The 27,209-nt window shown below is 57.7% G+C and overlaps 2 protein-coding genes across 3 annotated transcripts; both read left to right on the top strand.

Moving 5' to 3' along the window:
• The first annotated feature begins 15,403 nt into the window (after positions 1–15,403).
• Positions 15,404–21,116, top strand: LOC309795588 (endoplasmic reticulum mannosyl-oligosaccharide 1,2-alpha-mannosidase-like). The gene is made up of 5 exons (XM_082608086.1): positions 15,404–15,991; positions 16,697–16,815; positions 17,792–17,946; positions 18,212–19,960; positions 20,688–21,116. Exons 1-4 carry the CDS (start codon positions 15,943–15,945, stop codon positions 18,369–18,371), a joined length of 483 nt encoding a protein of 160 aa, XP_082464212.1. The 5' UTR covers positions 15,404–15,942; the 3' UTR covers positions 18,372–19,960; positions 20,688–21,116.
• A 1,391-nt stretch (positions 21,117–22,507) lies between these two features.
• Positions 22,508–26,271, top strand: DPP7 (dipeptidyl peptidase 7). Of its 2 annotated transcripts, none has more exons than XM_082607868.1 (13): positions 22,508–22,630; positions 22,701–22,814; positions 22,900–23,039; positions 23,122–23,285; positions 23,509–23,644; positions 23,723–23,804; positions 23,900–24,066; positions 24,253–24,313; positions 24,728–24,876; positions 24,970–25,126; positions 25,289–25,353; positions 25,683–25,753; positions 25,878–26,271. In XM_082607868.1, exons 1-13 carry the CDS (start codon positions 22,549–22,551, stop codon positions 26,008–26,010), a joined length of 1,521 nt encoding a protein of 506 aa, XP_082463994.1. In that variant the 5' UTR covers positions 22,508–22,548; the 3' UTR covers positions 26,011–26,271. The 2 variants fall into 2 exon arrangements, with proteins under 2 accessions (XP_082463994.1, XP_082463995.1); XM_082607869.1 differs by having other exon boundaries at positions 24,758–24,876.
• The last annotated feature ends 938 nt before the right edge of the window (positions 26,272–27,209 follow it).

Below are 27,209 nucleotides of genomic sequence, written 5' to 3' on the forward strand. Positions count from 1 at the left end.
CGCCTCCCGCGCCAGAGTGTGCGCCTGCGTTCGTGCCAGCGTTTCTCAGAGCGCGCGCGAGCGGGGGACGCCTGTGTGCGCGTGTGTGCGGGCGTGTGTGCGCGCGTGTGTTCAGGGGTCGCTGAGACAGTGACCTGGGCTGTCTCGAACCTGCAGGGAGCCGAGTTTGGAGAGGTTAGAGGGGTCCGTGTCACTGCGTGCAGCCTTGCGTGTCCTTTAGCACGACCGAAGGTGTCGTGCCAGTTTGTGTGTGTGCGCACACGCGCGTGCACGAGTCCTCACCCACAGTCAGTGATATTTCAGGGCCTGACTCTGCCGGCTGGAAACCAAGGCGTGTGGAGAGGCCCTAAACCATGCCTCTGGGAGAGGGACGGTGGCGACCTCTTCTCCAGAAGGCTCAAAAATGGGGGAGAGACCTCATCTGCCTGGCCCTGTGACTTGGACTCCCCCCAGAGGGTTAAAAAGAATAGAAGGGGTGACAGTGGCCGCCTCTTGTTGAGCTGGATCTTCCAGGAGAGTCTGAGGGTCTGAACCAAACCAGCTGTGGAGAGACCACGGCCAGAGGGAGTCGTCTCTGCAGCAGACGGGACTAAGGTTAGACATCAGGTAGCACTTGCTGATGCCGGGATAGAAGTGCCATACACATCCCCCGTTTCCACTCTCCTCCCCTTGGCAGCCCCTCTCCTAACTCACTCCCAGCACCCCCTCCTGCCCCTTCCAGAAGCTCCTTGTCCTCTGGTCCTTGTGATCCCAATTCTTTGTCCTCACCGTCCCCCCCACGCAGTGTGCTTCCTTCTCCCTAATTCAAAGGATGGCTGAAGCTCCGCCTGCTGCTGGTGACATCACCGTTTCCAATAGCAACTGAGGATTCTGCAGACCCAACAGCAAAAGCCCCCAATGGGGACAAAGCAGGGTCGTCCCCACACCTAAGTGATGTCCGAAGCAGTGGAGAAGGGAGGAGCCATGTCCCTCCCAACAGGGCCACACCCCCTGCAGCTCTCACCATTAGGCTTACCTCCCCACACCCAGCCCAAAACAGACCCTGCGGGACTTCCTGGCTCTGAGGCAGGGGCTGCAGTGCTTGGCCTGCTCCCTTTCTTGTCCCCTTCTCTCCCGATGCAAGAAAATCGTTGCTTGGAGGCTAGTCTGCCTGCTTCCGGCTGCAGCCCCACAACTCTCTCTGTTCTGGGATTGAGGTCTATAGTGGAAGGAGCACCAGCCCTGGGGACACAACTCCTCCTGTGGAGTCTCAGGAGGGCATAGGGGGTGTGCTCAGGGGCCCAGAGTGGGCCCTACCTCCACAGGGTCTGCGGCCTCTGGTAGCTCAGAGCTTGGAGGCTGCATGCGTGCCTGGGAATGGGCAGCCAGCAGCTGCCAGCTCTGGTGTGGCCCAGACAGCTCCAGGACATGGCAGGGAGGGAGGGATTCAGCAGGGGGCTGCCGCCAGAGGTTCAGTCCCCTTCCATCCACCCCAATCCCCCAGTCGGGGGTTCTGCAGAAGCTCCTACTGGTCCTGGAAAAAGAACTTCTAAACAGCCAGAAACCTGAGGGCTGGCTGTTACACACCTGGGAGCTTGAACTTGGTCACGGTCGGAGTACTTATACCACGGAAATTGCCAAACCCTGCAAATCAGGTCTCTTTTTTCCCTTTAGAGGCCAGTTTGCCAGCACACCACCGCCTCCCCCAGGCTGGAGGTGCTCAAGCTTCTGTCCTGAGGCCCTTGCGTGCCCCAGGCCTCAGCCCCTCCCGTGCTTGAATCTCTCCTGGGCTCCGCACTCCCTTTCACCTTGTAGGCTTCTTCCACACCCCCAGCAAGGGGGGTGCGGTTGCAGAAGGCCTCGACCTTGCTTTGTCTTGCTGTGAAAGATACCGCTGTGGGTTGGGGCTGCCTGAGGCTCCGGTCCTGCGTTGAGATTCTTGAAACCTTATTAAGAACGTCTGGATCCCCATGAAGCCCTACACCCAAGAATACCAGGAGATTTGGGTAGGAATGGGGGTGATGGGCGTCATCGTTTATAAAATCAGGAGTGCTGATAAAAGAAGCAAAGCCCTGAAAGCTTCCAGTCCTGCACCTTCTCATGGGCATCATTAACCAGATGGGACGTCAGTCTGGCTGTGTTGTGGGAACGTGGGACATGGTGTTGACTTGCAGCAGTGCCGCTGCCTTCATGCGTGAATAAACGTACCTGTGAGACACACACACACACACACACACACACACACACAAAGATACTGGGCTTGGACCCCTCTGAATCCTGGTGTATCACACTCTGTGGTGAGGACCAAGGAGACCTGGGTTGCTGCGTCTGGCCTCGGTGGGAGCGAGGCCCTGTCTGCCCCACGGGGAGGGGCTGCTTCAGTGCTCAGTCATTCTTCCCAACCCGTTCCTCCCTCTGGGAACTGCAGCCCCCTGTGGAGGGAACTGCTTCACCTCCTCCCCGACTCCAGCCCAGGAGCTCTAGCAAGGGCTGTCAATCATAGATACAGACCCTCCTTGGCCTCGGTCTATTGGCCGAGAGGTAGTCACATGACCCAAGCAGACCACTCAGGGTTTTTCCCTAAGATTTTGGCTAGATCAGAAACTGTGACAAGAACCCATCTCTGCATCTTCTCTGGAAGTGAATCTCTGAGAATTGAGCCACCTGTGGTCGCATTTCTCTCAGGAGGAAGCTGACAGACAGGGAGGAGCCATTATGCAAGCTCTCTGTGCAGACACCTTGCCTGTGGCCGGCCAAGTGGGCAGAGGATGGGCCTTTGCCTGGTGTCCACCCACTGCAAGGGCCCGCCTCCAGACCAAGACTGGGGAGATGGGGCTGGCTGTCAGCAGGCCTGGCCACCAGGACTCTATCCTTGGTCTGGGGGAGCCCAAGGACCCTCACAGACCACAGCTGCAGACACCTGTGGTGCCATCTTGCTTGCCCTCAAGTTGATTTCCCCTCGCACACCTTCATCCACATGGTTCTACTACCTGCCTCCCCACACCATCTCTCCTCTCCCTGTCCCCACCCTCTCTGACTTTCCAAATCCTACCTTTCCTGGAAGCCCATCTTCCCAACATCACAAACTCCCCACAGATCCCACCATAGGCAAGGCTGGACTTTGACATTTAATTCACTCACAGACATTTACCAAGCTCCCACTGTGTGGCAGGCACTCCTCTAAATTATTGGGTTACAGCCGTGGAAAAGTTAGATCCCCGACTGAGCATGTGGAAGACACATAAGCACCTTAGACCATTTCATGCCGCGTTATGTACTCCAAGGAAAAAGAAAGCAGAATACAAGGATAGAGCTTGATGGGACCGTGTGGTGGTTTCAACATGTCTGCAATTTCTTTGACATGCATCCCTTCAAAGGGGAGCCCAGCTCCTCTCTCCTTGAATGTGGATGGACCGAATGACTCTTTTACTGAGTGGAACGTGGAGGAAGTGGCAGTGTGTGACTTCTGAGCTGAGGTCTAGAAGGAACAGCTTCCCTCTGGCACTGCCCTTCCTGAGTCACCTGCTCTGGGGGAGGCCAGTGTGGAGAGGAACTCTTTGTCAATGGCCCCCTGCCAGTGGCCAGCATCAACTTGCCAGCTATGGGAGTGAACCACCTTGGAAACTCCAGGGGCCCTCCGGCCCCCTTCGAGCCTTCAAGGGATGACAGCCCTGGCTGATGTCTTGACTGTCACCTCATGAGAGACCCCAAGCCTGAGCCACCCTGTCAAGCTGCTCCAAATTCCTGACCGTGGAAACTGTGAGAGATAATGAATGTTTATGGCCGTGAGAATCAATAGATGACTAAGTAATCAATTCAGGTTGCTTTTTTTCTGAATGAAATGAGAGAGCAAGCCATGCAAATATCTGAGGAAAGGGTGTTCCAGGGAGGGGGCTGCAAGGGCATGGAGCAGAGGGAGGGAGGGGGAGACAGGAAGGAGGCCAGAGGGGTCGTGGGCCAGGTCCTGTGGGACGGGGCTGGCTGTGTAGAGGGCCCCAGCTTTATTCTAATGAGATTGGAGGGATTAGACCAGGAGAGTGACACTGTTCAATTGACCTTTTAGAAAGGACCACCCAACTGCTATGTGGGTAACAAGGGAGGAGGGGGTGACCAGCCAGGAAGTTACTGGGATAATTCGTGTGCCAGGCAGGAGGTGTAGAGGTGACAAGACGTGGGACGAGAAAGTGAGGAGTCACGAATAACTCCAGAGCAACTGAGAGGGTGGTAGTACTACCACTGAGAATGGAAAGGTGGGGTTCAGGAGGAATCAAGGAATCAAAACTTTTATTTTCTTATAAAGTTCCCACTAAGCTTTTAATCCTGCAAATTTTGATACGTTGTGTTTTTGTTTTTGTTCAGTTACATATTTTTTCTAATTTCCCTTGTAATTTCTTCCCTGATTTATGGGTTATTTAGAAGCCTGTTGTTTAATTTTCAAATATTTGGAGATTTTCTGCATGTATTTCTGCTATCAATTTTTACTTTAACTTCAATATGGTCAGAGAACATATGTTGTATGATCTTAAATACACTGAGACTTATTTGATGGTCCATAATATGGTTTTTCTTGATGAATATTCTATAAGCACTAGAGGAAATTGTGTATTTTTCTGTTTTGGATGTAGTGTTTTAATAAATGTAAATGTTTCTCATTGTGGGTTTTTTAAAATTAATTTATTTATTTATATATTTTTGGCTGTGTTGGGTCGTCGTTGCTGTGCGTGGGCTTTCTCTAGTTGTGGCGAGCGGGGGCTACTCTTCGTTGTGGTGCGCGGGCTTCTCATTGCTGTGGCTTCTCTTGTTGTGGAGCACGGGCTCTAGAGCGCAGGCTCAGTAATTGTGGCGCACAGGCTTAGTTGCTTCGCGGCATGTGGGATCTTCCCGGACCAGGGCTCAAACCTGTGTCCCCTGCGGATTCTTAACCACTGAGCCACCAGAGAAGCCCCTCTCACTGTGGTTTTAATGAGCATTTCCCTTAATGACCGATTAGGTTTAACATCTTTTCATGTGATTATTGGCCTTTTGTATACTTTCTTTGGAGAAATGTCTATTCAAATCTGTTGCCCATATTAACCATATTATCAGATATATGTTTTGTAAATATTTTCTCCAAGTCTGTGACATATTTTTTCATTTTCTTAATGTTGTCTTTTTTGGGTTTTTTTTTGCGGTGCGCGGGCCTCTCACTGTTGTGGCCTCTCCTGTTGCGGAGCACAGGCTCCGGACGTGCAGGCTCAGCGGCCATGGCTCGTGGGCCTAGCCGCTCCGCGGCATGTGAGATCTTCCCAGACCGAGGCACAAACCCGTATCCCCTGCATCAGCAGGCGGACTCTCAACCACTGCGCCATCAGGGAAATCCAAGTGTTTTAAATTTTGATGAAGTCCAATTATCAGATTTTCTGTTGTTGATCGTGCTCTGGTATATCTAAAACATCTTTGCCTAACCCAAAACCACAAAGATTTTATTTTATGTTTTCTTCCAAGAGTTTTGTAGTTTTGGTTATCGCATTTAGGTCTATGATCCATTTTGAGTTAATTTTTTATATGGTATGAGGCAAGGTGTAAATTCATTCATTTGTATCTAGGTATCCAATCGACCCATCACCATTTGTTGAAAAAAAGCTATCCTTTCCCATTGAATTTTCTTGCTACCTTTGTAGAACATCAGTTGACCATAAGCGTAAGGGTTTGTTTTTAGAATCTGGATTCTGTTCCATTGATCTGTATGTCTGTTGTTATGCCAGGACCACACTGTCCTGGTTACTGTAGCTTTGCATTAAGTTTTGAAATCAGCTAGTGTTACTCCTCCAACTTCGTTCTTTTTCAATATTGTTTTGGCTCTTCTGGGTCCTTTGTAATTACATATACATTTTAGGATCAACTTGTCAATTTCTGCTAAGATTTGATAGAGATTGCAATGAATTCATAGATCAATTATTAAGACAACTGCAGTCTTGGGACTCTCCTGGTGGCGCAGTAGCTAAGAATCCGCCTACCAACACAGGGGACGTGGGTTTGATCTCTGGTCCAGGGAGATCCCACATGCCGCAGAGCAACTAAGCCCGTGCGCCACAGCTACTGAGCCCGCGAGCCACAGCTACTGAGCCCGCGCACCTAGAGCCCGTGCTCCACAACAAGAGAAGCCACCCCAATGAGAAGCCTGCACACCGCAGCGAAGAGTAGCCCCTGCTCTCCACAGCTAGAGAAAGCCTGCTCACAGCAACGAAGACCCAACACAGCCAAAAATAAAGTCAATCAATTTATTTTAAAAAAAGACAACTTCAGTCTTAACAAAATTGAGTCTTTCAATCCATTTATTTAGATCATCTTTACCATCAGCAATGCTTCGTGGATTTTAATGTAAGTAAGCTTGCACTTATTTTGTTAAATTTATTCCCAAGTATTTTATTCTTTTGTCTGCAATTTTGAATGAAATTGCTTTCTTAATTTTATTTTTGGCCTGTTCGTCAGTAATACGTAGAAATAAAATGGACTTTTGAGTATTGATCTTGTACCTTATTAGTTCTAGTAGGTTTTTTGCTTGTTGTTGACTCCTGAGCATTTTGTAAATCATGTTGTCTGTTAGACAGTTTCCCTTCTTTCCCAGTCTGGATGCCTTTGGTTTCTTTTCTTGGGTGAGTGAACTAGACAGAACCTCTAGTCCCAAGACTGAAATGGTAAGAGCAGCCATCTGTGCCTCGTTCCCAACCTCAGAGGGGAAGCATTTGGTCTTTCACTACCAAGTACGATGATAACTATAGGGTTTCATAGGTGCCCTTAGCAGGTTGAGGAAATTCTCTTCTATCCCTAATTTGTTGAGAATATTTATTGTGAATAGGTACTGGATTTTTTCAAATGCTTTTTTTCTGCATTTATTGAAATAATCATGTGGTTTGGGTGCTTTTTAAAAATTATTTATTTATTTATTTGTCTGTGCCGGGTCTTAGTTGCTGCGTGCGGGATCTTTGTTGCAGCATGCGAACTCTTAGTTGCAGCATGTGGGATCTAGTTCCCTGACCAGGGATCGAACCCAGGCCCCCCGCATTGGAAGTGTGGAGTCTTAGCCACTGGACGTCCAGGGAAGTCCCTTGGTTCTTTATTATGTTAATAAGGTGTATAACACGAACTAATTTTTGGATGTTAAACTCATATTCCTGAAATAAATGATCATAATGTACAGTCCTTTCCATATGTTGCTGAATTCTGTTTGCTAATATTTTGTAGAGAATTTTTCCATTTATATTAATGGAGGATATTGGTCTGTAGTTTTCTTGTGATGCCTCGGTCTAGTTTTGGTTTTAGGTTAATATTGGCCTCCTAGAATGAGGTGGGAAGTGTTTACTCCTCTCCTATTTTCTGGAAGAGTTTGTGAAGGATTGGTGTTAATTCTTCTTTAAATGTTTGGTAGAATTCACCAGCAAAACCACCTGGGCTTGGGCTTTTTTTTGGAGGGGGGAGGGTTTAAAATTACTAGTCCAATTTCCTTATAGGTATATTCATATTTTCTATTTCTTCTTGCATCAGTTTTGGTAATTTGTATCTTTTTAGGAATTTTTCCATTTTATCTAAACTTTGAGTTATTGACATAAAGTTGTTCATAATATTCCCTGATAATCCCTTTGATTTCTGCAAGGTCAGTTGTGACGTCCCTTCTTTTACTCCTGATTTTATTTTTTCTTGATCAGTCTAGCTAAATAATTGTTGATCTTCCCAAAAAAACAACTTGCTGTTTCATTGATTTTCTCTGTTAATTTTCTGCTTTCTATTTCACTGATTTCGCTAAGTTTTATTTTTTGCTTGCTTTCGATTTAGTTTGATCCTTTTTTCCTTAGCTCCTTAAGGTCGAAATTTAGTTTTTTAAAAATATTTATTTATTTATTTGGCTGCATTGGGTCTTCGTTGTGGCACACGTGGTCTCTAGTTGCGGCACGCTGGCTTAGTTGCCCGCAGCACATGGGATCTTAGTTCCCTGACCAGGGATCAAACCCACGTCCCCTGCATTGGAAGGTGGATTCTTAACCACTGGACCACCAGGGAAGTCCCAACTTAGGTTTTAAATGTTGAGATCTGTTATCTATTCTAATATAAATGTTTACAGTTATACATTTCCCTCTAAGCTCTGCTTTAACTGCATCCTATAAATTTTGATTTTTTGTTTTCATTCAGTTTAAAATATTTTCCAATTTTCTTTTTTTTTTTTTTTTTAATCGCTGTGCACGGGCCTCTCAGTGTCACGGCCTCTCCCGTTGCGGAGCACAGGCTCCAGACGCTCAGGCTCAGTAGTTGTGGCTCACGGGCCTAGCCGCTCCGCGGCATGTGGGAGCTTCCTGGATCGGGGCACGAACCCATGTCCCCCGCATTGACAGGCGGACTCTCAACCACTGCGCCACCAGGGAAGCCCCTAATTTCCTTTTTGATTTCTTCTTTGAACCTTGGTTTATTTAGAAGTGTGCTGTTTTAATTTCCCTAGTATTTTTGGATTTCCAAAATCTTTCTTCTTTTTATTTCTAATTTAGCTCAACTGTGGTTGAAAAAAATACGTTGCATGACTTCAAACATTTTAAATTTATGTAGACTTGTTTTATGGCACAGCATACGGTCCCAACTGGGACCCCCTCCCCTCTCCCTCAGGCCAGTCCCTTCAGTGGTTCCTCATGGAGAGAGAGGGGCTCCAGGGGTGCCAGTACCAGAGGACAGAAGGGCTACCTTTTCCCCAGTGTACACTCCAGGGCACGGTGAAGGGCCACAGCAGCAGAGCCAGCGCCCACCCCAGGCAACAGGGGGAAGGGGAGTCACCCACCACACTCCCAAGACTGTCCCTTGGGACTTCCCTGGTGGCCCAGTGGTTAAGAATCTGCCTGCCAATGCAGGGAACGCCGGTTCGAGCCCTGGTCCGGGAAGATGTCACATGCCGTGGAGCAACTAAGCCCGTGTGCCACAACTACTGAGCCTGCGTTCTAGAGCCCACGAGCCGCAACTACTGAGCCTAAGCACCTAGAGCCCGTGCACCACAACAAAGAGTAGCCCCTGCTCACTGCACCTAGAGAAAGCCCGCGTGCAGCAATGAAGACCCAACACAGAAAAAAATAAAGAAACAAATTTAATTAAAAAACAACAAAAAAACAAAACCTAGTCCTGGCTTTAAAAAAAAAAAGACTGTCCCTTGTGAACATGACCCCCAGTGTCTGCCCAGGCCTGGCCTGTCTGGTGCTGGGATGGCCCAGGCTGGGCTAGGGTCCTGGACTCTGGCTGCAGACCGGAAACCCAAGGTCCCAGGCTAGGGTTGAGTGGGGAAGGCTAACCATTTGGGAAGCCTTCTGGAGGCCCTCACACTGTCCCAGGACTGTCACTGTGGCAATCAGCATAGTAACAATGACTGTCTACCAGGTCACACTACTCCATGGGCACTGGTGTGGCTGCCACCAGAGGGCAAGGGTTCGGGTCCCTGCTCATCCTGGACGTGGACATGGCCAGGACACTGCAGGCCTGACTCCCTCCTAGACCTGCCAGCCCCGGGGTCCCCGAGGCTGAGGAAGCAGCCCCGGCCTGGGCTCCTAGGAGGAGAGCAGGCTGCTCTGAGTTTCTGACTGCAGAACATGGACCACAGAAGTAAGCATGCTGGTTCACTCCACGAGGGTGGGAACTGTCCCGCCACCCGGTCCCCTGGACCCAAGTGACCCCAGGCCTGCTGTGGGCTCACTCGGCCTCTCCGGCTTTGCTCCTGCTGTGGGGTCCGGACCGCAGGCAGAGGGACTCAGGACCTTGTGCAGTGGGGCTCAGAGGAGGCTGATGGGGGCCCGAGGGAGTGTGGCATCATCGGCTGAGAGCCGCACCGGCCTGTCTGAGCTGAGACCTGATGGGACAGGACGGGGCAGGACGGCATGGTGGCTCCCCGGCCCCAGGCAAAGCCGCACGGTGAGAAGCAGCAGCAACCGCCCCGCGCTTTTCTGCAGAGATGAGGACAGTGTCGTCCCCTCACAGGGTGACAGGTTTGAAGCGGCTGCCCCTCCCTCCCTGGCAGCTGAACCTGGGGGCCGCCGCCCAGCCCCCTGCCCTGCCCGGCTGAGACCGACAGCAGGTCGGGATGGCTCTCCGGAAGCTTGGCCTGCACGCCTGGCACTGAGTTCTCTCGAGTTCCGCCCGAGGCCTCAGCCCCCAGGAACCAGTGGGACCGATGCCGATGCTGGGGGCTCCCGTGGCGGCTGATTAGTCTGCAGTTTAACCAGGAGGGGAGCGCCGTCCCCGCCCAGCCTGCCGGTGGCTTCTGACGGATCCTGGAGCTCGTGCTCCGCCCCTGCTCTCTGGGGCCGTGGCCCCCTTGCTGCACCCCTGCAGCCTGGCCGAGGCAGGGAGAAACCAGCTGGCTCTGGTCTCTTGCCCCTGGCGTGGCTGCTCTGGGTCCCAGTGCCCACTTTCCCACCTGGAGAGCAACACAGCGGCACCTGCCTCTTCCTGCTGATGTGAAGAGCATCATAAAATGCAGCCTGCTGCTCAGCCGAGGCCGCCTGCCCCCTTGCCGCTCCACAGTCCATGTGCAGCCACGCTTTCCCCCGGGAAGGATGCTGCCCGGCGGTGGGTTCAGAGGCGGTGATCCCTCTAGCGACTTGGAGTGGACGGTGGCTGCGTCCACGCCTCCCGACCTGGGTGTGATGGCCGGGTCAGGGCCACGCCCAAGGCCCACAGGACGACTTTGCATCCATCCAGGCTCTGCCACGCTTTTCAAGCTTCAGAATCGAAACTTGTGCCTTAGTTTCCTTCTCCCCACTGCTCCACAGGCGAGCAGAGGGCCTGGGGCAGAGGAGGGTCGCCAAGGTGGAGGCCGAGGTTGAGGCTTCCGCCGCGGCCCAGTGGCTCCTGACTGCCACACCGGGACACCCGGCAACCCTTTTTCTACACAAGTAGAGTTAGTTGGGTAAACTGTTGAAGCAGCTCACTTTTGAAAAACCTTTTTATTTTTACGTGAAGTTTCACACATAGCACAGAGGGGTCCGGGGTACCCTGCACTGATTTTCCTGCAATGTTTGCGTCTTCCGTGATGCTAGGAGATTGTGACCAGGAGACCCTGCTTGTGCTGAGCCCTTTCTCACAGGTGAGGCTCCCTGTGCCCGCTTTGCACACGGGGGCAGCACGGTCGGTGGGTCCCTTCGCCACAAGGGCCTCCCTCCTGCTCCCCTGAGGGCCACATGCCCCCACCATCTCTAACCCAGACGGCTGCTAGTGAAGCAATTGAGTTGAAAGACGGCAGACCCTCGATTTTCCACAGAATGTGGGGATTTCCAATAAACACGAGGTGCTGTGATGCAGCCTGGTCTGTTGACTGCAGTTTCTGACCAACACGTGTGGGAGCAGTACCGGCTGGTCCCAGGGCTGCGTCCATCCAGGGGCTGCAGCCTGCTGGGCCCTGTGGGAACAAGAGCCCACAGGTTGTGCTGACCCCGCTCTGGACTACCCAGGAATGTGCCCCATGCTCCGTCTAGCTCTTTCCCAGGGTCTCAGGGGAGCCCCAGGTGACCTAGTGGGTCTGGCACCCTGGGGGCGGGCCCAGAACATGCCCTTTGAACCAGCTCCTGTGCCCTCAGGTTTGACAGCCTGTGACTCACTTTCCTGCACATGCATCCTCCAGATGCCACCGTTTCCCTGGTAACTCATTGTGCAGGGAGGGGTGCATGAGGACATCGCTGGAACTGCCAGCAGAGCTGTGTGTGGGAGAAACCCGAAGAGACCCCAGGGATGACCCCTAGGAGGGAAGGGGCAGGAGGGGAGGAGGGTCTTCCTGGAGCGGGTTCAGACCAGCCTAGGTGCTGAGCAGTAGGTGCACGTGCTGGGGAGCCCTCCTGAGGCCCAGAAATGTCACAGCTGAGAAGGCAGGAAGCAGTGGGCTCCCCACGGAGGGAGTGGGCAGTTGGGGCCTGGAAAGCCCTAGGGAGGGGCCAAGTTTGAGGTTTACCAGCAGAGAACACTGGGTAGGGCCGTGAGCTGAGCAATCCTGGGCAGTACAGAACTGCTTTGCCTTGTTTATTGAGGGGAAATATGCTCACAGCAAAGTGCAGTGATCTTTATTTTTTTTAAGTCTTTTCTTCTTATTTTTAAAAAATATTTATTTATTTGGCTGTGCCAGCTCTTAGTTGCTGCACATGGGATCTTCTTTGCAGCTTGCAGGATCTTTTAGTTGTGGCATGCAGGCTGTTAGTTGCAGCATGCACGCAGGGTCTAGTTCCCTGACCAAGGATTGAACCCGGCCCCCTGCGTTGGGAGCGAGGAGGCTTAACCACTGGACCACCAGGGAGGTCCCAGTGCAGTGATCTTTAGTACATCCTGAAGACTATCGAGTCTGTTGACCTTAAGAATGAGCAAAAGTGGATTTATTTGGGAACATCAGAGGAATTGCGATTTGGGACAAGCAAGCTGTAGCAAAAGCCATAGGTAAGTCCAACAAACAAAGGAGAGGAATGGTTATTTTACAGAGAAAAATGAGGAAGTTGAGAGGTTTGTGTGGGTTTTGTTTTTCGTTGCTGTTGTTTTTTGGTTTGTTCGTTTTTTATGAAAGCCCTTTGGAAAAAAGTGAGAGTTCAGGGTGAGGATGGTTTCTCATTGGCTAAGTTGCTGAGGTAGTTGATTTCTTGTACAAGATGCAGTGTGCATCTTTTCCTGCTGGGGCCTTTGATAGACGATTCTTCCCTGTTATGATTCTTCCGTTGTAGTTCGTAATTGACTGTTGACCTGCAGCAAGATAGCAGCCAATTATTTTACCAGTAACATGGGTTTATTCAGGAACAGTAAAGAATTGGAAAGCAGAACAAGCAATCTAAGGTGAAACACAAGCACGTGCCGAGAACAAAGCAGAGACTCTTTTATAGAGGAGAAGTGGGAGTTGCAAGGGGCTGTTCTAAACAAAGAAGCCATTGGAAGAAACTGGGAGTTGGAAGTGTGGTGGCTTTTCATTGGCTGCACTGTGATGGTCTCTCATTGGCTGGGCTGTTGCTGGGAGCAAAATCTTCCTTCCTCCTGCTGGGTAGTAAGTAGTAACCTTCCGGTTGGGTCTGCAATTAAGGCTGCGCGGTGGGGTGTGAGAGTTCCCCCTTCTGGCCTCCTGACTGCAGTTTAGTGAGGGTTCCCTTTATTACTTTTCACAGGTCCAATGGATGAAGAACCCAAGAGCCCGCCTGCCGCTGACCCTACAGCGGGCCCTCCGTCCTCGCTGAGCCCTGCCTCCCAGGCCCCAGCCCCTCCAGGCCCTCGGGCAGGCCTCCGGATCGAGACCTGGGGTTTGGGGCACAGGAGCTCCCCGCCGACGTGGCGGAGCGGTGGGACACCTGCTCAGGGTTAGAGCCAACCGAGAGGGCCTGGCCGATCCGCACTGCTCACAGGCCCTGGGGGAGCCGGACCGGGGCGCAACTGGACGCAAAGCCACGGACCCCGGCGAGACCTGCCCGACCGGAAGCCAGCTCCTCCTGTTGCGTTGGCCACCGCCCAGCTAGGCAACGGCCGGCGCATGCGCAGAAGGACGCCGCCGCCAAGCGCCGCAGGTCCCGTTTCTGCGCACGCGCGCTGCGCCCGCGAAGGTTGGTCGTTGACTGCTGCGCGACAGCCGCGTGGGGGCGTCAGGCCCGCCGAGCGCGCTGCGTCTCCGGGGGCCCGGCTTCCTGACGCCGCCAGCGCCCGCTCGCTTTTACGTGTCCGCGGCCCGTCCCGCCTGGGGGCGCCTTGGCGCTGACTCTGAGCCCGGGCCGGAGCCCGGACGGCGGCTGCTGGTGCTGGCGGGTGAGCGTCCGGCGGCGCCGAGCCCGAGTCTCGGCGTGTGACAGCCGGGCCGCGACAGCCTCCCCGGGACGGGACGCCCGGGACCCAGCCTCGGACACGGGCATCTGAGACCGTGAGGAGAGACGAGGCGGGGCGTTCCCACTGCCGCTGAACGCGGAGGCCGCTCTGGCACCGCGCAGGACCCCAGGCAGGCTCGCCGCCACCCTCCGCCGGCGTCCGGTCTAGAGCAAGACCCTCCCCAGACCCCCGACCAGAGCTCCGCTCCCCTAACGGTTTCTTCCTGGCATCCTCCTCCCGAGACCGCCCCCCCAGGTCCCCGCGGTGCCTGGAGTAATGACCCCATCTTGTTAAGCACGGTTGTCTGTGGTGGGTTTTGGCACAAGGACCTTGGACTGGGACCCTGGGCTCGGCAACGGCGGGCCCATCTGAGACCCCCCGTGCCTCTGTCTGTCCGAGGAGCCACCTGGCCTTGAATGGGAAGTACGTTCACGCTGAACTGAACTCTGGTATTTCATTGACACCCTCAGCCTTGAGTGTGTGGGGGGGTGGTTTCCAGGAATAACTCCCTCAGTGGGGTTTTGGTTATCTGATTAGATTTATATTTTAATTAGGTGGAATTTTCTTTCTGGCCGCTGACATCTGCTACCTAATGCTTTGTCTGCCTGTCTGCTTTCTCATGTCTTCAGTCGTCTGTCCTTCCTCAAGCTGGTCTCTTGAGCTAAGACATTCAGAAGGTTTCTTCTCAAACCCATTTCCTTTGGATAAACTTTGCCCGCGTCACCATTTAAAACTTTATAGGGACTTCTTCCTCTGATTCGGGTGTATGTCCCAAATGCTGCTTTTCTTTTACTTCTGCCTAGAATCAGGAGGTTTTTGTCCAGCCACTGATAGGAGACCAAAGGAGAAAAAAAAAAAATTAATATGATCTTCCTTACCTTCATTCTGTAATTTCTGACTCTCATGGTCTCATGAAAATTAAGGAAAAACAAAACTCTTATGCGTTTTCCCCAGACAGACCCTGCAAGAGGTCCCTTCTGGTTCTTGTTTCTTTCACATCTCTGATCCCGAACTTAAGTTGTGAACATTGAACTTTACCTCACTTCAATAAATGTGCCTGCTAGGGGTTTCCCTGGTGGCTCAGTGGTTAAGAATCCGCCTGCCAGTGCAGGGGACACGGGTTCGAGCCCTGGTCCAGGAAGATCCCACATGCCGCGGAGCAACTAAGCCCGTGCACCACAACTACTGAGTCTGTGCTGTAGCGCCCGCGAGCCACAACTACTGAAACCTGCGCGCCTAAAGCCCGTGCTCTGCAACAAGAGAAGCCACTGCAATGAGAAGCCCGCGCAACGCAACGAAGAGTAGCCCCCACTCGCCACAACTAGAAAAAGACTGCGTGCAGCAACGAACACCCAACGCAGCCAAAAATAAATAAATGAAACAAATAAAAATTTAAAAAAATTCTAAATGTGCCTGCTGCAGTCACTGTGGTCATATTACAAGGCCTGGTGGGTCAGGAGTCTCCCGGGGCAATGACCATAGTCAGTTTGTCCTCTTCAGTTTGTTCTGAACCTGCTTTTCAGGAGGTCTTTTTTTTTGGCCGAACCAGGCAACACGCAGGATCTTAGTTCCCCGACCAGAGATCGAACCCATGCCCCCTGCACTGGAAGCGTGGAGTCCTAACCACTGGACTGCCAGGAAATTCTCAGTTGGACCTTTTTTTTCTCAGGAGTTCTTTAATGCCGCACAAAGAACTTATACGTATGGAGGGGCAGAAGGCACGAGCGGGGCCGGCCCCGCGGCTCCCGGGGTCCCGGGCTGCAGGGCCGAGGCGAGGCTGGCGGAGCCTGAGCCAGCACACGCGGGCTGCCAGTCTTTCCCCGCTGCCCACGTGTCAGCCAGAAACGGTCTCCGCCTGGGTCTGCATTCTCCTCGAACGCGGGCCCGTGCGGTGTGTCCTCTACAGCACTATCATCCCAGCCTGCGGCCCCTGCCGAGAGGCAACTTCCCCTGGTTCAAAAGCAGCAGAGCCCACGCCGGGCCTCCGGAATTCCTCGTCGTCCCCACGGAGCGTGTCACAGTGGGAGAGATTTCCAGCTGTGCCCTTTTCAGTAAAAAGTGTCACTGTCTGTCTCTCTCGCTCAGAAATGGAAGCAGCTGTCGAGGTTACAGCGGAACGTGGTCCTCTTCCTGCTGGCGTTCCTGATGCTCTGCGGCCTCCTGGCCTACATCAGTGTGGCCGACGAGTGGAAAGGTACCAGCTCCACGATTCCGCAGTGACCCGTGGGGGTTCCTGAGGGCGGACTCAGCGGCAGCAGCGCGATCTCGCGGCTGCAGGAGGCATAGACGTCAGCACATTGGCAGGAAGTCGAAATACAGAGAAGCCTAGAGTGTTCCCAAGCCCCGGCTAGGAGGTGGCTGTTAATTTGAGGTTGTGTGACTGTTTCCCAAATGTCTGCTGTGAGGACCGGCATCTCACCCTCTCTGTCGCACAGTGAGAGTCAGGTCCTGAGGCTGAATGCTGAGTCTGAACGTGTTGCGTGGGCTTCCTCACACGCGCTACCGGGAGCTGGGAAGGGCCGGGCAGGGTGCCAGTGAGGAGGGGCAGGGTCCCTTCTGAATTGCTCTAGGATGGCTTCTTTGAGGAGGAAAGCTAAAGAGCCGCTGTAGGTTTGCTCCAGTAAATGGCCCGTGTGCCACCTTGTGCCCTTCCCGAAACGGAAATCATAAAGGCAGAGCAATGGGGATGTGGGTGGGGATACGGACAGAAACTGCCAGGTGCTTTGGGAAAGGTTTGATTCCCTTTGGCCATTCTCGAATTGCTCGAGCTGCCCTCCTGGGAGGTCCCGCCGCGTTCCTTTACACGGAGTCACAGCCGTGTGGGTGCTGTCTGGAGTGCACGCTGGATGTTCTCCAGGCTTTGTGGCGAATGTGAGATAAAGTAGATTCTCTTGTTTAGCCGTGGACAGCAGGTCGGCAGCAGGGCCGAGGATGAGACCCGCAAATCCACCCGTCTTGCCAGCTCCTCGGAGAGCAGCAGCTGAGAACCCGGGAACCTTCGCGGGGGCGTCGCCTCAGGTACTTTGAATAAACTGCACGCGGAGTTGTAACCCGGGCCCGTGCCAGAAGCACTTGGGAACAGTACGTGCTGTTTCAGACAGACTGGGAAGGGTTCCGTTTCTTACCGTTTGTTTGAGGTTTTAACCTCACACTCCTTACTCTGGGCTGCTTGGATGAAGGAGGCGGGGGGAAAGGAAGAGGGCCGTCCTGTCCTTCGTCTTTGTGCATCTGCTGTGCCGGATCCTTGGTAGGTGTGAACGAGAGCCATCCCTTTTCTCTGGGAGCTACTGGCGAGGGACACACTCAGGCGGGCGCTGCGCTCTGGACCTGCCCAGACCGAGTTGCTGGGGGCCCGAGCGTCAGTCGGGCCTGGGAGAGAGGTTTCGGAGTACGCGGGCGCGTGGTGCCTGCTGTCCAGAAAGGGGGAGGGAGGGGCGCGGCCTAGTCCTGGGGCGCCTTCCTTGGGGGGTGTGGGGAGGATGTAGAGACTAGAGGGCACGGAGGAGTTGCCAGTCACGCGCACTGGTCAGGGCTGGCTGGGAGCCAGGAGGGGCGCTGCCCTCCCCGCAGCGCTCTGTCGCTGACCGGCCACCTCTGCCACACCCTTCCGAGGATGAAGCTGGGGAGTCCGGGCGCGGGCCTGCAACAGTAGTGTCATGGGGCCGTGCTGGCTGTCACCCTGCCGGCCCTGCTACCCTCAGGGTCTGACACCCGGAAACGTGCCTGCCAGCGGCTTAACCCGCTGTCCACGGTGGCACTCGCCCTTTGGCAGAGCCTCCGGCCGGTAGTCAGGGCCAGGAGCTGGCGAGTAAGGGGCTCCTCCCAGAGCTGCCTGTCGTACGAAAAATGAAAATAATTTCCTCTGGGAAATTGCAGCTGCTCCGCCAGTCCACAGTGCTCCCTGCATGGGGCCGGGTCAGACTGGGGGCAGCGTCGCAGACGGACGATTGAATCATTTCACGAGTGACTCTTGTCTCTTCTCGTCTCTGTCCAGAAGCCTCCAAGGCATTTCCGACGGGGACCACCCAACCTGCAGATTAGAGCCCCCGATGGAGACGCCAAGGACAGGAGGCAGGATGAGGCCCAGAGGAGGGCAGAGGCAGCCGGTGAGGCTCGCCGGGAAGACAACGCGCAGGGAAACCGCGTCAGGTACAGCAGAGATGGACTGAATGGAACGCAGGGGCCGTCAGGCATCTCTGTGGTGTTTCTTTTCCTGAAAAACAAAGAGAACCAGCCTGGCGCATAATGCGCCTTCTGGTTCCTGTTCCTGCAGACAGTGTGTGCCCCGTGGGGGGTGGGAGGGCGTGGAGGCCGAGTCTGAGCCCAGCTCGGCTGCGACCTCGACCTCGACCTCGACCTCGGGGCCTCAGCACCTCTGCCCCTGCTCTGAGCGCTCTCTCTCCTCCCGCTCCAGCTGGAGGGGCACAGGGACCGAACCGGAGCAGGGCCCCCAGCTCCCTCCGAGAAAGGCAGAGGCCGCCCCCAGGCCTTCCCCACAGGCCCTCAGGACGAGGAACAGTCCAGGTAAGGTCCCGCCTGCGCCCTCTCGGGGGCCACCCCCCCGGGCACTCTGAGGAAGGGGGCGTGCGGACACGCACGAGAGCGGCGGGGCGGCGGGGGGCTCCTGCCGTCCCGTCCCAACGAGCGCTGCTCAGCCTTGGACACCCAGGTGCAAGGACGCGCGGGTCTCGGCGTCAGGCACCCCTTAGAGCTTTGCTGACGACGTGGGGCTCCTTGGCGGCTGTCGTCCGGTGGCCGGTGCTGCAGCTGCACAGGAACGTGTGTGCGGGAGGCTCGTTTCCTGCCTGTGTCCGGGCAGCCGGGGGCCTGGGTGCTGCGGTCCTCATGTCGCCCCTTGAGGGGTCAGTCTGTCCTGTTCCCATTCCACGGACAGGAGAACTGAGTCTGGGTCCCCGCCGGGACCCTCTGCTCTCGGTGCTGGAGCCCCCAGGGAGAACAGGAGAGCCCGGAGTGGGGACTTGTGGCCACGCACGTGGGGACACGGGGCGACCGTGTGGGGTTAGAAATGGACGGCAGAGCCGTGAGTGTCAACACTGATGGGACGTGTGGTGAAGCCGTGGACACACGTGTTCCCCTGCGCGGTAGCCCCGTGTGTGCGCGTCGTCCCCCCGCGTGTGGCGGGAAGCTGCCTCTGGTTGTGAACTTCTGTTCACCAAAGCCGCCTTTGGTGCCCAAATGCGTCCCTTGAATGTCCCGGGGACCTTGCCATCTGAGCAAAGAGAACAGACAGCACCTGAGCAGGTGGGACGGGGGCTTCATCCTGTTGAATTCCAGTCCCTGTACTGAGCTGTGGCCTATAAGGTGCTGCCCTAGGACAGTGAGCGTGCGTTAATGATGGAAGGGAACACACACCATTCATATAGGTTCTCACACACACGAGGGCAGTTCTGCAATTCTGCCTGAAATGAGCCTCTTGCTCGTAAGAGTCACTTGCCAGGCACCCATGTTGCCATGTCTTGGCAGTTGCAAGAGAACAAAGAGGAATAAAGCAGCTCACCCCAGGGAAGTGTATGAATTGACACGAGTGTGTGTGTTGGATCCTGAGGAGTTTGATAAAATGTGCACCGAGCTGTGGGGACACAGACACATGTGCCGCCCGGGCCGGACAGGTGAGCTCAGGGGAGCCCAGGTTGGTTGGGTCATGAGGAGTGAATAGGAGTTTCCCCAGGTGGCTGAGAACATGGGGGCAGTTGTTACCATCAGCAGCAACCCCGGGCTCGGAAGCAGACGTGCCTGGCTCCCCTGCAGGAAGTGGGAGCATCACAGCCATCCTGGGCAGGTGGTCCGGGGCCACAGCTGTGGCCTTCAGACACTGTCCCCCAAGGGTGGGGGCTGAGAACCGTGGCGAGGGCGGGTTCGGCCCTGTGGTCGGGCCCCGGGGCGGCAGCGTCCGAGGAGCGCAGCCCTCTGTGCAGCCCGTGCTGCTCACTGCCCTGCCCTCCCCTGCCCAGGAGGCCGTGGAGGAGGTGAGCAGGCGCGTGCACTCCCTGCGCGGGAAGAAGGACGGGCTGGTGCCCATGTTCATCAGCACCGGCAACGGGCTCTTCACGCACCTGGGCGTGTTCACCCTGGGCGCCAGGGCCGACAGCTACTACGAGTACCTGCTGAAGCAGTGGATCCAGGGGGGGAAGAAGGAGACGCAGTGAGGCCCGGTTCTCAGCTCTCGGGGTGGCGGGAACCGGCAGCCGCGCCGGCCGGGGCCGGGCCGGTCCGCGGGGCGGGGCTCTCCTCACAGCCTGTGTGCAGAGCCAGGGCCCGGCCGGCCGCGGGGGCTTCACTGAGCTCAGTGCCGGGCAGCCGGGCTCTTCCTCGGGCCTGTGGCCGCCCCTCTGGCGTCCGCTCCCGCGGCAGGCACCTGGGCCTCCTCGAGCTTAGTGCCCTGACCCTGAAAACGCACGCTTTCCCGGGGAGCAGCGGTGGCTCCTTGTCCAGTTTGGAAAATAGAGGTTAACCCTCACGTGGGTGCTGGGATCGCCTCAAGTCTCAGGCCCAGGGGTGACAGTGACCCAGAATCAGGGGCAGGGGCAGCTCCAGGCCATCACCCACGGGTGAGACGAGGGTGTCACCAACAGGGGAGCCCGTGGGCTGGTTCAGAGAACCGGGGTGAGCGCGTCGGGGCCAGGGGCTCTCGGCGGAGACTGCTCTCTGGTGGCCCCTTGGGGCTGGTTGGGAGGCACGGGCCCTGGTGAGGGGCGGGGGCAGAAGCCCACGGGGCTGACGCGGGCCTCCACGCGGAGACTGGCGGGGCGCCACCCCAGACAGGGCAGCCACGAGAATGGGGACGGGAGCTCAGGGTCGTGCCCTTTCCCGGAACACGGGGGCTGTGCGCCCGCCTGGGCTGAGCACACGGGCCCCGCTGGTCTGCACAGGCTGCTGGAAGACTACCTCGAAGCCGTGGAAGGAATCAAAAAGCACCTGCTGCACAGATCTGAACCCGGCAAGCTGACCTTCGTGGGGGAACTCGCCCACGGCCGCTTCAGATAGAGGAAGAGATGCAAGTGGGAGGAGCCTGGGGAGGGGCTGCCATCCAGGGGAAGGGGCTGTGAGTCCCTGTGTCTTGTCCTGGCCCCCACCCTGAAGAGGCCGTGGGGGGGGCCTTCAAGTGTAGTTCTCCCAACACAGGACAGGCATCCATAGGTGCGGGGATGGGGACCAGGGAACAGGGACACAGGAACATGGGAACCTGGGCACACAGGGACACAGGGATGGGGAAAAGGGGGCATGGGGACACAAGGACGGGGGCATGGAGGTGGGCACACAGGGATGGGGACACGGGGCCGTGGGGGACATGGGGGTCACAGGGATGGTGCCATAGGGACGGGGACATAGGGACATGGGAACACAGGGATGGGGACATGGGATGGGAACACGGGGTCGGGGACACGGGAACATGAGGAACACAGGGACACAGGGATAGGGACATGGGGATGGGGACATGGACATGGGGATGGGGACACAGGGAGGTGGGGACATGGGGACACGGAGACATGAGGGACATGAGGACATGGGGATGGGGACACAGGGACATGGGATGGGGACAGGGACTGTGGGATGATTGTGGTATGGCACTGGGTGACCTCAGGGTGACTACACCCATAGGGTGGTGTCATGTGATGGACAGTCATTGTCACCATGCTGATTGCCACAGCAACAGTCCTGGGACTGTGTGAGGGAAAGCCAATGGGCCAGCTGGCTCGGTTTCCTGGTTGTGACCAGAGCCCAGGACCCCAGCCCAGCCTGGGCCCTCCCAGCACCAGACAGTCCAGGCCTGGGCAGAGCCTGGGGGTCGAGCTGGCCGGGGATAGTCCTGGGAGTGGGAATGGGTGGCTCCCCTTCCCTCTGCTGCCTGGGGCGGGGCCAACTTCCCCACCTGCTCTGGGCCTGGCTCACTGCCCACGTCCCCAGCAGGACTGTGGTCAGCACGGCCCCACCTGTGCTGAGCGGGCCGCCCAGCTTGGCCTGTCTGGCCTCTCACCAGGCCCTGGACTGGCACCGGGGGAGAGGTGGCCCTTCCGTCCTGTGGGTACTGCGGAGCCAGTGAAGGGGCTGGCCTGAGGGGGAGGGGAGAGGGTCCCAGATCCCAGGCTTGGCCTCCTAGCCTTCTCCACCCCCACGAGCCGCCCAAACTCCTGCCTGGGCTCCGAGGCCCCCGCTCGCCCGCCCCCTGCCCAGCCACACGGGCCCTCACTGTTGCTCGGACAGGACAGGCTCTTCTTTCAGGGCGGCCGACCTCGACGGAGCCCCCACCCCCATCCTCCTAAGGCTCCCTCCCTCCCTCTCAGGGGTCGTTCTGAGCAGCTGCTCAGGAGGTGGCCTTCCCCAACCCTGCCCTTGAGCGTGACCCTCCCCTGGGGCTGCCCGCTGGGGGGCCCGACCCAGGACAACGCCGTGTGGCCAGGAGGTGGCTGGGCAGTGGGGCAGTCAGTTCCTGCCCAGTGCGTGTGTGGCACGGTGCCCGGCCCTAAGCAGTGGCCGCTAGAGGAGGGGTGACTGGGCAGGCACGTCCCCGCCCCCAGCACCGGGCCCTCGAGCCCTCAGCCCACTTCCTGTGCCCCCATAGCTACCATCTTCATGGTCACACGGGAGTGCCCGAAGCTTGAGGACCCGGAAGCTGGCCGCCGGGAGGAGAGGGCAGTGCTGCTCACAGCCCCGCCCAGGCCGTCACGTGAGGGCTTCCTGTTGGTCACGTGACCCCGCCCACCTGACCCGAAGCTGGCGGGGAAAGTGAACATGAGCTCCCCGCGCCAGGCGGCCCTGACCTGGGCCCTGGCCCTGTTTTTGGCCCTGCAGCTGCGCAGCCTGGAGGCCAGGGGTGAGTGCCGGCCCGCGGGCCCCCCACTCGGCACCCCTAGGTCCCCTCCGCTGAGCGCTGTGCCCTCCAGCCCACAGAGCTACGGACCCTGACTTTCAGGAGGCCTACTTCGAGCAGCTCCTGGACCATTTCAACTTCGAGAGGTTTGGGAACAATACCTTCCGCCAGCGGTTCCTGCTGTCAGGTGAGGTCGCCCTGGGGACAGTTCCTGCTGTCGGATGAGGACGGGCACCCCACGCCTCACCTGCCCCCTTGCCTCCATCCGACAGAGAAGTTTTGGAAGAGGGGCGAGGGGCCAATATTCTTCTACACGGGCAACGAGGGGGACGTGTGGTCCTTCGCCAACAACTCAGGGTTCATCCTGGAGCTGGCGGCGCAGCAGGGGGCCCTGGTCGTCTTTGCCGAGCACGTGGGTACCGGCTGGGGCTGGGGGTGGGAGTGGGGGCCAGACCGGGGCGCGGGGTCAGTGACCCCTGGTCGCCTGCCCACAGCGGTACTACGGAAAGTCGCTCCCGTTCGGTGAGCGGTCCAGGTGCCGCGGGTACACGGAGCTGCTGACGGTGGAGCAGGCCCTGGCCGACTACGCGGGGCTGCTCCGGGCACTTCGGCAGGAACTTGGGGCCCAGGACGCCCCCGCCATCGCCTTTGGCGGGAGGTGCGTCCTTGTCTCCTTTCTCTCCCAGAACAAATGCAAGCCTGGCCCCGGCCAGAATTTCTGTGGGTCTTAGAAGTTTGGGGTCCTTTGGAGGCATGGGGTGGGGGGCTCTGAGAAAGGAGAGAGGAGGCAGGTGTCGCGGAGGCGCACTGGGGTCGGCGGGGGCGGGGTGCTGCAGGGGTGGCGTGGGGAGCCACCCAGCTAACCCTGCGCCCCTGCCCAGCTATGGGGGGATGCTCAGCGCCTACATGAGGATAAAGTACCCCCACCTCGTGGCGGGGGCACTGGCGGCCAGCGCACCCGTCGTCGCGGTGGCAGGCCTCGGTGACCCCTACCAGTTCTTCCGGGACGTCTCGGCGGTAAGTGAAGCCTCCGGCCCCCGACCCTCCCCCAGGCAGCCCAGGGGGCGGGTGCAGCCACACCCTTCCTTCCTCCAGGACTTTGAGGGCCAGAGTCCCAAGTGTGCCCAGGCCGTGCGGGACGCCTTCCGGCAGATCAAGGACTTGTTCCTACAGGGAGGTGAGGAGGCTGCCCCCTGCCTCCCTGCCCCCCATTCCCCCTCCCCCACGTGTGCCTGAAGACTCCAAAGGCCCTTGTCCTGCTCCTCCTGGCAGCCTATGACACGGTCAGCCAGGAGTTCGGCACCTGCTGGCCACTCTCTGGCCCGGGGGACCTGACCCAACTCTTCGGGTTTGCCCGGAATGCCTTCACCCTGCTGGCTATGATGGACTACCCGTACCCTGCCGACTTCGTGGGACACCTTCCTGCCAACCCTGTCAAGGCGAGGCACCCACCCCTGGCTGGCGGGAACCCGGGGAGGGCAGTGTCCTGTGGACAGGGAAGGGCCCGGCTGCCCTGGGGTGGTCAGGGCTGGCCAGCTCCAGGACCTTGCACCCACTCTGGGACCTGCGACTAGGGAAGGTCTCGAGGTGGGTGGCTGGCTGAGGGGCTCTGCTGGCACCCACAGGTTGGCTGCGACCGACTGCTGAGTGAGAGCCAGAGGATCAGGGGGCTCCGATCGTTGGCCGGTGCGTCTGCCCACCTGCCTGTGCTGGTGTCGAGCGTGAGGGGCTCGGTGTTGGCAGGGGAGCGGGTGGGCTGAGGAGCTGGCGGGCAGCAGTGAGGGCTGTACGGGGGCGGGGAGCACAGAAGCCTCCACTTGGTCCCTGGGTCAGGAAGTGGGCATCCCCGTTGTGGCCCAGCCTGGAGAGCGCGAACCCAAGGGCCTTCTGGGAGGTCCCCAGTGCAAAGGGCCGCACACCGCACCTCAGCCCACCCTGCTGGGAGGGGGAACATCCAGGTGGGCTGCCCAGCTGCCCTCAGCAGCCAGGACAGGAGCTGACAGTACAGCTTCCAGCCACTCCACTCCTCACTGGGCCCACAGGACCCCAGAGCCCCTGACACCTGCTGGACCCGTCTAAGGGGGCAGGGTGGGTGTCCAGGCGCCCAGCCCCAGGACCCCTCTCCCCCAGGCCTGGTGTACAACTCCTCGGGCACGGAGCCCTGCTATGACATCTACCTGCAGTACCAGGTCTGTGCCGACCCCACGGGCTGCGGCTTGGGCCCTGATGCCAAGGCCTGGGACTACCAGGTATGGGGGAGCTGGGGGCCTGGGACTGCCAGGTATGGGGTTACATGTGGTGTCCTGGCCCCCTGGTCTGATGGAGGTGCGGGTGTCCCGCAGGCCTGCAGTGAGATCAACCTGACGTTTTCCAGCAACAACGTGTCGGACATCTTCCCTGACCTGCCCTTCACTGAAGCCCTGCGCCAGCAGTACTGCCTGGACACGGGGGGCGTGTGGCCCCGGCAGGGCTGGCTGCAAACCAGCTTTGGGGGAGGCGGTGAGGCTCAAGGCAGGGTTGGGGGCGGCATCCTTCCCCCTACACTGAGCTGCCTCTGTTTCCCACACCCCTTCAATATAGCTGGAGTTTGATCCAGTCCCTGGGTCACAAATTTGGGGGGCCCCACCTGGTCCCCACCACTGCTTGCTCTGTCCGTTTCAGACCTCACAGCTGCCAGCAACATCATCTTCTCCAACGGTGACCTGGACCCCTGGGCAGGGGGAGGGGTGAGTCACGGCCAGGAAGTCCCTGCCCCTGTGTGGGTCCCAGCACTCTTGGCTCTGCACCTCCTTGATTTTTGTTCCAATCTCCATTGTTCCCTCCTCTCCCTTTGTTGGTTCTATTCCTGACTTCTTATGGCGACCTGACTTCTGGCTCATTAATCTTCATCTTTCATTTCTAATGGGACCGTTCAGGTCTGTGCAGTCACCTCAAACTACTGCTTTAACTGCACCCCACAAGCTGGGACATGCAGCCTCCCAGCAGGTTGTGCTGCGAGGCTGAGGCCCAGAGCCCAGTCTGCACCCCTGACACGGAGGCTCCTTCAATGATACAGATTCAGAGCAACCTGAGCATGTCAGTCCTCGCCATCACCATCCATGGGGGAGCGCATCACCTGGACCTCAGGTGCAGTCCTGCCTGGGGAGGTGGTGCAGTACCTGGCCTGGGCCGATGGGTGGACGTGGGCTAGGGTGGTGTGAGGCTCGGGGCCTGCCAGCCCTGCTGAGTACCCCCCACGCCCGCTCCTCAGAGCGTCCCACCCAGAAGACCCCGCATCTGTCGTGGAGGCGCGCAGGCTAGAGGCCACCCTCATCGGCAAGTGGGTCGAGGCAGCCAGGCATGAGCGACGGCTGCGGCTGGCACAGCACGGGCTCCGAGGCTGAGGGGTGCTCCCCCCGCAGGACCAGAGAGGACTTGCTGGGAGCCTGAGGCGGGTGAGGGGGGGAGGAGCCCCGGCCCAACCTCCTGAACCTGGAGCTCGGCCAGGGTGGGCAGGGCCTTTCCCGAGGGAGAGGCCGGACAAACACGGTGGCCTGTCAGGCACGTCCTGTCCCATGTCCTGTCCTGTCTTGAGGCCCTGGACACAGTGAATGCGCTCACACCACCTCCTGAACTCAGCTGATAAATAAAGCAGGGTCCTCGGCTCCCATCTGTGTCTTGGGTGACGGGGGATGCCGGCCTTTCCCACGGCTGGCCAACCCACACAACCACGAGAGGCCACCCCAGTGAGTCTCCACCTCCCTTCTCAGTTGTCCTCTTCATCCTCTTCGTCCCCAACCACGGCAGTGTCCGTCTGGGGAGCCCTGCAGCCCCCAAGTGCCCCTGCTTGGGGCCAGGCCTGGGCGGGGCCGGGAGACCAGTCTGCTTCACTCAGCAGACTCAGGCCCCGCCGTGTGGGAACCCTGCTGTCCCGAGTCCCACACCCACCGCTGCCCAAGAGGCTCCTGCGCTGGGGTATGGGGGTCAGGGGGCAGGGTGGCGACAGGGAGCACCACGCACCCTCCAGCTGGGGAGGTCCCGCCGGGCGGGCAGGCAGCCACAGCTGAGAGGCAGGGCGAGAGGCTGACGGAGACGCAGGCCCTGCACACCTGCTGGGCGCCTGCCGGGCACGGGACCTGCAGGGCCCCTGGGCAAGTGGAGGGCGGCAGCCCTGAGGGTGAGCGCAGAAGGTGCGAGCGGAGGAGGGCCCACAGCGGTGGGCCAGGCCCTGCCTGACCCCGGGTCCGGTGCCTGTGTAGAGGCTTCTAGGAGTAAGAACGAAGTTTCCTCACATTTAACACGGAGAAAGGGCCGGCCTGTCCTACAGCGTCACCAGGGCCTGGGAGCTAGGGCCAGCGGAGGCCCAGGATCCTGGCTTCTCTCTGGAAAGCCACCCCGGGGTCAGTCCTAAGGCATGGGCGCAGCCGGCTAAAGAAAAGGAATGAGGGCTTCCCTTGTGGTGCGGTGGTTAAGAATTCGCCTGCCAATGCAGGGGACATGGGTTCGAGCCCTGCTCCGGGAAGATCCCACGTGCGGCAGAGAAACTAAGCCCGTGCGCCACAACCACTGAGCCTGCGCTTTAGAGCCCGTGAGCCACAACTAC

Source organism: Mesoplodon mirus (genome assembly GCF_964341445.2).
Source record: "Mesoplodon mirus genome assembly, chromosome: 1".
NCBI classification, from domain to species: domain Eukaryota; kingdom Metazoa; phylum Chordata; class Mammalia; order Artiodactyla; family Ziphiidae; genus Mesoplodon; species Mesoplodon mirus.